General features: G+C 34.1%; 1 protein-coding gene across 4 annotated transcripts in view; it reads left to right on the plus strand.

Annotated features, from left to right (window-relative positions):
• Positions 1-12,367, plus strand: part of ADAD1 (adenosine deaminase domain containing 1) — a 110,420-nt gene that overhangs the window by 44,239 nt on the left and 53,814 nt on the right. For all 4 annotated transcript variants that reach the window (XM_032333331.1, XM_032333330.1, XM_032333333.1 and 1 more), the window contains exon 11: positions 3,467-3,599. In XM_032333331.1, coding sequence (XP_032189222.1) covers positions 3,467-3,599 — 133 coding nt within the window. The remainder of the gene's footprint in view (positions 1-3,466; positions 3,600-12,367) is intronic.

The following is a 12,367-nucleotide window of genomic DNA, read 5'->3' on the forward strand; positions in this document are numbered from 1 at the left end:
AGGGGAAAACCTAAACAGATTATTTTCTTAAGAAAGTTATCAAGATGGCACTCTAACTATTCTGTAACTATTCTCAAAGTACCATTCTGAGGAGGTTCAGAGGAATTTTGAAACTTTTAAATAGCAGAAATTTCCAGTGTTATCTAAGATTTAAAACATTAAAATCTTTTTATGGAGCAGGTATAACACTGCTACTTAAATCTGATAGAACATTGCTTCCCTCTCTCCACAAAAGTTATACATGAAACTTTGTTTTATATCCAAGCAAAATATCTCGATAAAATATTAGGAAGCAGAATGTAGCAGTACATTAAAAAAATATATATTTATACAATAATACCAATTGGTATTTTTTGTAAGACTGAGGATAGTAACATAATAGAAATAATACCAGATTAGGAATTCTTATTAAAATTATCTTATTAATTGATCTAGAGATACCACACATTCATGGCTCAAAATTCTAAGAAAGCATATAATATAGCACTTCAGCTAGTCTAAGTAAAGATAATAAAAAGGAAATTGTTCAATACTTTTGTTAAGGATAAAAATGTGTGTTTACAAAACAAACTGAGGGTTGCCTGGGGGAGGGGAGTAGAGAGAGGGTTGGTAGGGTTATGGACATTGGGAAGGGTATGTGCTATGGTGAGTGCTGTGAAGTGTGTAAACCTGGCGATTCACAGACAGCCCCTGGGGATAAAAATATATTATACGTTTATAAAAAATAAAAAATTAAAAAAAAAAAAGATAACAAAAGGGGAAAAAAAAGACAAATTCAACAAATATAGTCCAGGAAGAAAAGATGCAAAAGTGGTTTTAAAATAAGAGGTATTGAAGAGAAAGTTGGGGGAATACCTGGCTGGCTTAGTCAGTGGAGCATGAGACTCTCTATCTGAGGGTTGTGAGTTCAAGCCCCATGTTGGGGGGTAGAGGTTACTTAATAAATAATAAATAAAAGTGAAAAAAAATAAATTTTTAAAAAATGTGTGTTTATTAGTCAAAGGATCATCATGATTGATGATAATATCCAGAACAAGACACGATTGTTTACTATTGTTAATATTTTTTAAAGCATTTGGATAAGAGAAAGAAATGAGAGATTATAAAATATTGGAAGGGAGGAGGTAAAATTACCATTCTTTGCATATGGTATCATATTGTACCTGAAAAGCCCAGGAGAATCATTGGGAAAATGACAACAAAAGGTATCATGGTGAAAATATTAATAGAGAGATCAATATATTTTATACACAGGCTCATATGTTAACTATTTTTGTATATAAAACTACCTCAAAACTTAGTGACTTAAAATAACCATTTATGGGGTGCCTGTGTGGCTTAGTCAGTTAAGCATCTGCCTTCAGATCTCGTCATGATCCCAGGGTTCTAGAATCAAGCCACACATCAGGCTCCCTGCTCTGTGGGAAGCCTGCTTCTCCATCTTCTACTCCCCCTGCTTGTGTTTTCTCTCTGTCTCTCTGCCAAATTAAAATTTTTTAAAAAATAACCATTTATTACTGATGACAAGTTTTTAGGTCAACTGAGTTGGATTTTATTGTGCTCTCTCATTCATCTGGGGTTAACTCTAGGTTAACTGAAATTCAACTTATGACAGGGCTGTGGTCCATGTGTTCTCTCACCATTTTGTAGACTAGTCCCAGCTGGCTCATTTGGCATTCCCTGAGAATGCACACAAACCTATGAGGCGCAGGCTCAGAACTGACACATCCTCTATTCCATTTACTAAAATAAGTCACAAAGCTAGCCCAAATTCAGGGGGAATGGAAATCAACCACAAGTTACTGAAAAGAGAATGTGAAAAGTCATATTATAAAGACTGTGGAGTAATGTTGAGTTTGAGAAGTTCTTTGTAGATCTTGGATGTCCAACCCGTTGTCTCTAGTGTCATTCATGAGTATCTTCTCCCATTCCTTGGGTTACCCCTTTGTTTTGTTGACGGTTTCCTTTGCCGCGCAGAAGTGAGCAGACACTTCTCCAATGAAGACATAAAAATGGCTAACAGACACATGAAAAAATGTTCATCATCATTAGCCATCAGGGAAATTCAGATCAAAACCACATTGAATTATTACCTTACACTGTCAGAATGTCAAAAATTAACAAGGCAAGAAGCAACAAATGTTGGAAAGCATGTGGAGAAAGGGGAATCCTCTTACACTGTTGGTGGGAATGCAGGTTGGTGCAGCCACTTTGAACAGTGAGGAGATTCCTCAAAAAATGAAAAATAGAGTTACCTTATGACCCTGCATTTGCACTACTGGGGATTTACCCTGAAGATACAGATATAGTGAAAAGAGGGGCCATATGTACCCCAATTTTCACAGCAGCAATATCCACAATATCCAAACTGTGGAAAGAAACAAGATGCCCTCCAACAGATAAATGGCTAAAGAAGATGTGGTCCATATATACATATAATGCAATATTACTCATCCATCAGAAAGGATGAATACCCAACTTTTGCATCAACATGGATGGGAGTGGGCGAGATTATGCTGAGTGAAATAAGTCAAGCAGAGAAAGTAAATTATCATATAGTTTTGCTTGTGGAACATAAGGAATAACATGGAGGACATTAGAGAAGGAAGGACAAAGAGAAGGGAGGAGATATTTGAAGGGGGAGATGAACCATGAGAGACTGTGGACTCAGAAACAAACTGAGGATTTTGACAGGTGGTGAGCTTCATGGTGGGTATTAAGGAGGACACATATTGTATGGAGCACTGGATGTTACTCATAAACAATCTTGGAACACTACATCAAAAACTGATGGTGTACTGTATGGTGACTAACATAACACAATAAAAAATAAAGTATGGGGGTGAGTGAAGGATTTGGACAATTTTTGTGAATACAAGAACAACTAATAAGATATAATGAAGAGAGAGTTATAGCAAAAAATTTCATGGTCTATGGATCCACTTTTATTAGAAACAAAAAATATCTTCATGCACATATGTATACATAGGTGGAAGGAAGTTCATAAATATATATATAAATATATATATAGTAAGTTCAAATTTACATACAGTGAAATGTACTATATAGTTAATGATTTTTGATATATGTATACACCTGTATAACCATCACCCCATTAAAATATAGGACATTTTCATCATTGCAGAAAATATTTCTGTGCCTTTTTTCCAGTCAATTCTGCTACAACCACTCTCCTTATTTGGATCAACATAGATTAATTTTGCTTCAAACAATAAACTGTTCCAGTATCCACCATCTTTAATTTTTAATGCAACACTATAATAATTTAAGCTGTAAGTTAATAAAAGAAAGTAAATATTTGAAGAGTTTTGTGTAAAAATCACTATCTTCATTGTATATAGTTTAGAGAAGTATTTGTAGATTCTGTGTTGATTTTAATCTCTACAATTGTCAACATAAATTCTTGAATAATAATTAGTGGATGTTTCATTCCTTTCTACTTTAGTTCCCCATTTAAAAGTGGTGTGTCAATGGCAAGTCGGCTTTGTAAAGCTGCAATGTTAAGTCGATTTAACCTCCTTGCCAAAGAAGCTAAAAAAGAAGATTTACTTGAAGCTAGTACATATCATGCAGCAAAGGTAAGTCCTTAAAGGAATGAATTTGATTATAGAAATAATATTTAAGATAACAAAAATGTACTTTTATGATAATGAGCTATAGGAGAAGTTGCTTGAAATAGTTAATTAAATATAAGATACTTCCATGTACTGGTAGAATTAATTTTTAAATGAATATGCCAGAAATTGAATATGTAAATGAATGTTGCCACCTACAGTAGCCTCTTTAGTATGGTGTGTACTTATTTTGACGATATTTTATCAAAACCTGCTTTCATACCCAGAGAAACAAAAGGATAAAATTTTTTCTGTATATATTAACTTTTTAACTTTAGAAGTATTCGAAAATAATACAATATGATTTCCATATAAATTAATTTTCCTATTTTAAAGATGTGAAACTGCTTTAATTTCAGTGTATGACTTCGGCCTGATTAAGTAGGTGATGTATGTAGCCTTTTTCTGTCTTTAAAAATATTTATTTTTTTAGTATTACAAACACAATTCATATTTACAGAATTTGGCAGTTTTTCTAAATACAGAGGAAAAATAGTACTTGTAATTCTTCCTACTATTCAAATTATGATGCCTTTAATCCTATAAGCATGTTATTTCAGTTTCTTGTGTTTTGCATATATATATATATGTTTATGTATGCATATATTTTAGAATATTATACTGGCTGTGTTTTTTTTTGTTTGGTGTAGTCTGAGATGAACCATGTTATAATATGACATGTACAAGACATCAAGTTATTAAATACAAATTGTTTCTGATAACCTAAATTTAGTTTCAGTCAGTAATCTGGTATTGTATGAAAGTCTCTTAATTTCAACAATATCTTAATGCTCAGACTGTATATTCCCAACCTGTGAAACAATTTACTAGAGATTTGTGGGTATGTACATACATTTTTAAGTAATAAAAGCTTATCTAGGCAATTTCTGTCTTTGGTGGCATGAAGTCACAGATCCTATTTAGAAAAGCAAGTATAAAAACTGGACAAAATTGTCAAAAAACCACCTTTCACAACTCTGGAAATTGAAGACAGAAGTGTGTATTATTGAAAAACAGCTCAGGCTTTGGATAAGAACAGCTGGAGTTTGTGGTACCTTCATCCAAGGGCTGTTCCTGTTCTTTCTCCCTCATCTCTGCTTGTTTAAATGGCAAGAACTATAGTTTTTACTAGAGTGAGGATGGTAGTAGTTTTGCTGCTTGAGGGTAGACTTGATTTGGGGCAGAGGGTAAAAACTGGAAGCTTTGTCAGCTAAAAGTGCCAAACCTAGTAGGAAACAAATGGGGAAAATAATAATTTTGCTGCCCCCAGGTTGCAGTCTTTGTTGGGGCAAGTGATGAACCAACTAGTAACTTACTTAGGTAATTTTAAAAATGAAAGAGCCATGGAAGGGCTGAGATAAATTCTCCATATATCCTTGGCTGAATGAGAACCTACACTTGTACAGGGAAGACCCTAGAGAACCCAGTAAAGAGTGAAACTGTAAAAGAGAACTGGCTGCAACATTAAATCCAATAGTCCCTCCTTATCCTTGGGGATACTATCAAGAACCCCAGCGGCTGCCTGAAACTACAGGTAATACTGAATCCTATATCTACTGTTGTTTCTTATATATACATATCTCTGATAAAGTTTGATTTATAAATTAGGCACAAGAGATTAACAACAATGATTTAAATAGAACAATTTCAACAGTGTGTTGTAATAAAAGATACATGATCTCTTTCTCAAAAAGTCTTGTCATACTAGACTCAACTTTCCTTTTCTTGTGATGAAATGAAATGATAAAATGCTTATTTGATGAGATGAAGTGAAGTGAGTGATGTGGGCATTGTGACATAGTGTGAGGTTAACTATTGACCTCCTCATACATCATAAGAGGGATCCAGACTGTGGTTGACTATGGTGTCGGAACCAAGGGAAAGCAAAGTCATGGATAGGGTGGAAGGACTATGTACACAACCTCCCCCACCAATACACACACAAATTGATGAGAAGGTAGATGCCTTATAAGCTTAAGGTGTTTGAGCAGTGTCTACTGAAATCATTTATCATTAAGCTGTGCAGGTATAGCATAACTATTAGTAAACCAGGCTAAAATATAAAAATAAGTTAATAAAAAAACTGGGAAGGGACAATAGCAGCTGCACCCCATGGAGAAAACAGATCTCACAATTTAAGCAAACTAATTTAAAAATAAAAAACTTCAGAAAAAAATAAAACCACATCCAGAGTTTCTACAGTATGTTGTCTATAAAGTTTAAGTTTTAACCAAAAAATATGGGATATGTAAAAAACAGAAGGGTGAAATCTATTCTCAGGAAAAAATAATAGTCAACTGGTTCTAAGTGGGTCCAAATGTTAAATATAGCTAAGACTTCAAAGTAGCTATTATAATATGTTCAGAGAATTAAAAGAAAATATAAGTGTATCAAAAAATAGGCAATCTCTTTTTTTTTAAAGGATTTCATTGATTTTTTTTTTTTTAACAGAGCGAGCGTGCACACAAGCAGGGGGAACTTCAGGCAGGCAGAGGGCGTGGGAGAAGGCAGGCTCCCCGCCAAGCAAGGAGCCAGATGTGGGGATCAATCCCAGGACCCTGGGATCATGACCTGAGCCTAAGGCAGCCACTTATTGACTGAGCGATCCAGGGGCCCCAACAAATTGGCAATCTCAGTAGAGAAACAAACTACAAAAAAGAAAACCAAATGAAAATTTTAGAATCAAAACAATATTTAACAAGTGACATTCTTTAGATGGGCTCAACAGCACATTTCAGATGGCAGATAAAAATCAGTGAACTTTGAAGATAAATCAATAGTTATTTTTTAAAGACCGAATGAAAACAGATTGAAGAAAAATAAGCAGAGCCTCAAAGATTTGTGGAACAATATTAAGCACACCAACAGGTGTGTATTAGGAATCTCAGATGGAAAGGAGGGAGACAAACAGGAAAAAAAAGAAACAATGACTGAAAAAAATCAGTCATCCAACTGGATGAAAAACATTAACAGATTGAAGAAACTCAGCAAATCCCCAAGAAAAGAAAAAAATTTGAAAAGATCCATACCTGCTAGATCCATCCATTAGAGAAAGACAAATACCTTATGATTTCACTCATATGTGGAATTTAAGAAACCAATGAAGATAAAAGACCTTTAAGTATAGAGTACAAACTGGTGGTTGCCAGAAGAGACGTGGCTGAGGGGTGGGTAAAATAAATGAAGAGCATTAAGAATACATTTACTGTGATGAGCACTGAGTAATGTATTGAATCATATTGCATACCTGAAAGTAATATAACACTGTATATTAATCATAATGGAGTTTTAGAACATTATTTAAAAAGATCTAGATATGTTCTATTCAAACTGCTTGAGACCAAAACAAAGATTAATCCCATCATTAATCATTAGGGAATACAAATAAAAACCACAGTGTTTTAGTACTATTTGTGGTTATTAACAGTAGGGCAGTACATCTAAAGGTTGATTTCAGCAACGATGGAGGACACCCTAAAATAGCCAGAACAGTCTTGAATAAGAAGAATATAATTGGATTATTCACACTTCTGATTTCAAATCTTACCATAGAGCCACAGTAATCAAGACACTGTAATACTGGCATAAGGATAAACATATAGCTCAATAAGATATAATTGATAGTTAAGAAATAAACCTTAACGGGGCACCTGGGTGGCTCAGTGGGTTAAGTCTCTGCTTCAGCTCAGGTCATGATCTCAGGGTCCTAGGATTGAGCCCCATATCAGGATCTCTGCTCAGGAGGGAGCCTGCTTCCCCCTCTTTATCTGCCTACCTGTGATCTCTCTCTCTCTAATAAATAAATAAAATATTGAAAAAAAAATAGAAAGAAACCCTAACACTTATGGACAGTTGATTTTTAAGAAGAATACCAAGCTAATTCAGTGGCAAGAAATAGTTTTTTCAACAAATAGTCTTAGGACAACTTGATATCCACAGGGAAAAGAATAAACTTAGACCTCTACCTCATACCCTGTACAAAAATTAACTCAAAATGGATGATAGACCTATATAAGAGTTAAAACTGTAAAAATCTTAGGTGAAAACATAGAAGAATGGTCCCACTTATTTGTGGATCATAACAAATAGCATGGAGGACATGGGGAGTTAGGAGAAGGGAGTTGGGGTAAATTGTAAGGGGATGTGAACCATGAGAGACTATGGACTCTAAAAAACAATCTGAGGGGTTTGAAGTGGAAGGGGGGTGGGAGATTGGGGTACCAGGTGGTAGGTATTATAGAGGGCATGGATTGCATGGAGCACTGGGTGTGGTGAAAAAATAATGAATACTGTTATGCTGAAAATAAATAAAAAATTAAAAAAAAGAAGAAAATGTGTGTTTTCTTAGAGAAAGGTTTCTTAGATCTGATACCAAAAATACAATCCAAAAGAGAAAAACAAAGGTATTTTAGACTTTATTACAGTAACAACTTTTGCATTTCAAAAATTAAGAAAATGAAAAGGCAAGCTACATACTATGAAAAAATAATGTGCAAATTACATATCTGTTAAGGGACTTGTATCCAGAATAAATAAAAACTCTTGCAACTCAATAATAGATACATGACCTAGTTTTAAAAATGACCAACGAATTTGAATAGACATTTCTATAAGTAAAATAAATGACCAATAAGAATATAAAAAGATGTTCAACATCATTAATCATTAGGGAAATACAAATAAAAACAACAGTGATTTGCTACTTTACACATACTAGGATATATAAAGATATTAAATGTTGGCAAGGATGTAAGGAAATCAAAACCATCACCATTGCCGGTAGGAATGTAAAATAATGCAGACTCTTTGGGAAACAATTCAACAGTTCCTCAAAAGTTAAATATTGAGAGGTGCCTGGCTGGCTCAGTTGGACGAGCATGTGACTCTTCATCTTGAGGGTTGTGAGTTTGAGCCCCACATTGGATGTAGAGATTACTAAAAATAAACTTTAAAAAAATTAAATATAGAGTTATCATGTAACCCAGGAATTCCCCTCCTAGGTATATTATTAAGAAAATTGGAAACACATATTCACACCAAAATTGTAAATGACTGTTTGTAGCAGCTGTATTCATATTCACAAAAGGTGGAAACAACCCAAATGTTCATCAGGTGATGAATGGATAAACAAAATGTGGCATATATCTTTAATCATCCATAAAAGAGAAAATGAAGTATTGGTACATTCTACAACATGGGTCAACCTTGAAAACATTATGTTAAGGGAAAGAAGCCAGACAAAAGGCTACAGATAATATGATTTCATTTATATGAAGTGTCTAGAATAGGCAAATTCATAAAGATAGAAAGTAGATTAGTGGTTTCCAGGAGCTGGGGGGAGGAGAGAATGAAGATTGACTGCTAATGGGTATAGGATTTGGTTTTGGAGTGATGAAAAATTCTGGAATTACTGGTAGTGGTTATAAAACTCTGTGAATATACTAGAAACCATTTATTTATTGTATACTTTAAAAGGATGAATTTTATGATATATGAATTATATCTTAACAAATCTGTTAGAAAAGAATACAGTGAATTGATGTGCTTATGGATTGGAGGAAAAAAATATTGTTAAAATGTCTATATTATCCAAAGCAATCTACACAGTTAGTACAATCCTTATCAAAATACCACCAGTTCACAGAATTGGAACGAACAAACCTAAGGTTTGTATGGAACCACAGAAGACCCCAAATAGTCAAAGCAGTATTGAAAAAGAAGCAGCTGGAGGCATCAGAATTACAGACTTCAAGCTATATTACGAAGCTGTAGTCATCAAGACAGTTTGGTACTGACACAAAAACAGATAGATAGATCAGTGGAACAGAATAGAAAACCCAGAAATGGTCAACTGATCTTTGACAAAGCAAGAAACAGTAAGGAAAGAAGTCTCTTGAACAAATGGTGTTGGCAATATTGGAGCACCTTTAAAACCATACACAAAAATAAATTCAAAATGGATGAAAGACCTAAAAGTGATACAGGAAACCATCAAAATCCTAGAGGAGAACACAGGCAGCAACCTCTTTGACATTGGCCATGGCAACTTCCTACTAGAGCTTTGTCAAGAGGCAAGGGAAACAAAAGCAAAAGTGAACTATTGCGACTTCATCAAGATTAAAAACTGCACAGTGAAGGAAACAATCAACCAAAAAGCAGTTTACAGAATGGGAGAAGATATTTGCAAATGACATATCAGATGTTAATACCCAAAATCTATAAAGAACTTATCAAACTCAGCAATCCCCCAAAACCCAAAAAAATCCAGTCAAGAAATGGGACAGAAGACAGCAATAGACACTTTTCCAAAGAAGACATCCAGATGGCCAATGGATACATGAAAAGATGTTCAGCATCACTCATTATTAGGGAAATCAAAGCCACAATGAGATACCACCCCAGCCCTGTCAGAATGGCTAAAATAACAATACAGGAAACAAGAGATGTTGGTGTGGAGAAAGGAAGCCCTCTACACTGTTGGAAATGCAAACTGTGCAGCCACTTTGAAAAACAGTATAGAGGTTCCTCAGAAAGTTAAAAATAGAACTACCCTATGATCCAACAATTGTACTACTAGGTATTTACCCAAAGGATCAAAAATACTGGTTCAAGGGGCACATATACCCTGATATTTACAGCAGCATTATCAACAATAGTCAAATTATGGGAAGAGCCCAAATGCCCATTGACTGATGAATGGATAAAGAAGATGGTGTGTTTGTGTGTGTGTGTGTGTGTATATAGATAGATAGATAGATAGATAGATATATAATGGAATATTATTCAGTCATCAAAAAGAATGAAATCCTGTCATTTGCAGCAATGTGGATGGAGCTAGATTGTATTATGCTAAGCAAAATAAGAAGGAAATATATGATTTCACTTATATGTGGAATTTAAGAAACAAAGGGAAGGGGAAGAAAAGGGAAGCAAACCATAAAAGATTCTTAACTACAGAGAACAAACTGAGGATTGCTGGATGAGAGGTCAGCAGAGGAATGGGCTAAATGGGTAGTGGGTATTAAGGAGGGCACTTATGTTGACCACTGGGTGTTATTGTATTGTATATTAAAATTCATTTTTGAAAAAACTAGAAGGCAATAATGAGGAAGCAGAAAAATAAAAGACATGGGACTTGGAAAACAGTGAAATGGAAGACATAAATCCACTTTATCAATAATCACATTAGGTTCTATTAAACTAAATGCTCCAGAGAAAAGGCAGAGGTCATCAGAGTGGGTTAAAAAAAAAAAAAAGGGCAAGATTCAACTCTGTGCTGTCTGCAGGAAACACATGAAATTCAAAAACACAAATAAGTTGAAACTAAAAAATGAAAAAAACACATGTAAACTGTAGCAATAAAGAGAGCTGAAGTGTTTATATTAATATCAAATATATGTTGAGAAATATAAGACAATGAGTGATGTTTTATAGTAGTAAAAAGGCTAATGCATTGAAACATATAACAAATAGTTATATAATAATTGCATGCCTTGGCAACAACAGAACCCAAAAATACATAAGCCAAAACTGACAGAATTGAAAGGTGAAATAGATAATTCTACAAACAATTACAGGAGGAGGTCTTTTTTCCCAGAAAAATGTACTTTTTAATTTTTTTATTGTGTTATGTTAGTTACCATACAGTACCTCATTAGTTTATGATGTAGTGTTCCATGATTCATTGCTTATGTATAATATCAGTGCTCCATGCAATCAATGCTATCCTTAATACTCATCACCAGGTTCACCCATCACGCACACTCCCATTCTAAAACAGAGTTTGTTTCTTGGAGTCCACAGTCTCTCATGGTTCTTCTCCCCGTTTGATTTCTACCTTCCCTTCATTTTTCCCTTCTCCTAATGCCCTTCAATTATGTAGGAGGTTTTAATAGTCTTATTTCAGCAGTTGATAAAACAACTAGACAGAAAAGAAGAATATAAAAGGCTTAAATATCAGTGCCTGTACTGGCCTGTATTAAACACTGCATAACCGAATATACTTTATTTTCAAGTACACTTGGAACATTCTCCAGTATTGGCAATAAAGCAAGTCTCAGTAGAAATCAGCAGTGGAATGAAATCTGGGAATTAACCATTTGAGAATTAGCAGCTTAACTTCTGAATAACCTGTAAGTCAAAGAAGAAATTATAAGCAAATTAAAAAAAAAATCTTCTGAATCAATCAAAAATCAACTGAATGAAAATACAACATATTAAAATTTGTGGAATGTAACCGAAGGAGTGGTTAGAAATTTATAACTTTATTCACTTATATTAGGAAAGAAGGGAATTGTAAAAATCAGTTATTTGAGTTCCACCATGAGATGTTAGAAGAAGAGCAAATTAAAAGTAGAGAGGGAATAATATAAAATGGTATAGAAATTTCTAGAAAACAGAAAAAATAAAAATAGAAAATAGAAAAAAATTGAAAATTTTTTTGAATTGAAAATAAACCAACATTGATAACCCTGATAAAATAGTAAGAGATAATACAAGCAATCAAAATTTGGAATGAAAGATGAGTCCTTACTACAGACCCCAAAGAGCTAAAATAATTATAAGAGCTAAAATAATTATAAGATAATATTATGAACTTTTTAAAAAAGATTTTATTTATTTGTCAGAAGAGAACACAAGCAGGGGAAGTGGCAGGCAGAGGGAGAGAAGCAGGCACCCTGCTGAACAAGGAGTGAGATGCAGGACTTGATTCTAGGACCCTGGGATCATGT

The sequence above is a fragment of the Mustela erminea genome, chromosome 2 (genome assembly GCF_009829155.1).
Source record: "Mustela erminea isolate mMusErm1 chromosome 2, mMusErm1.Pri, whole genome shotgun sequence".
Taxonomy (NCBI): Eukaryota; Metazoa; Chordata; class Mammalia; order Carnivora; family Mustelidae; genus Mustela; species Mustela erminea.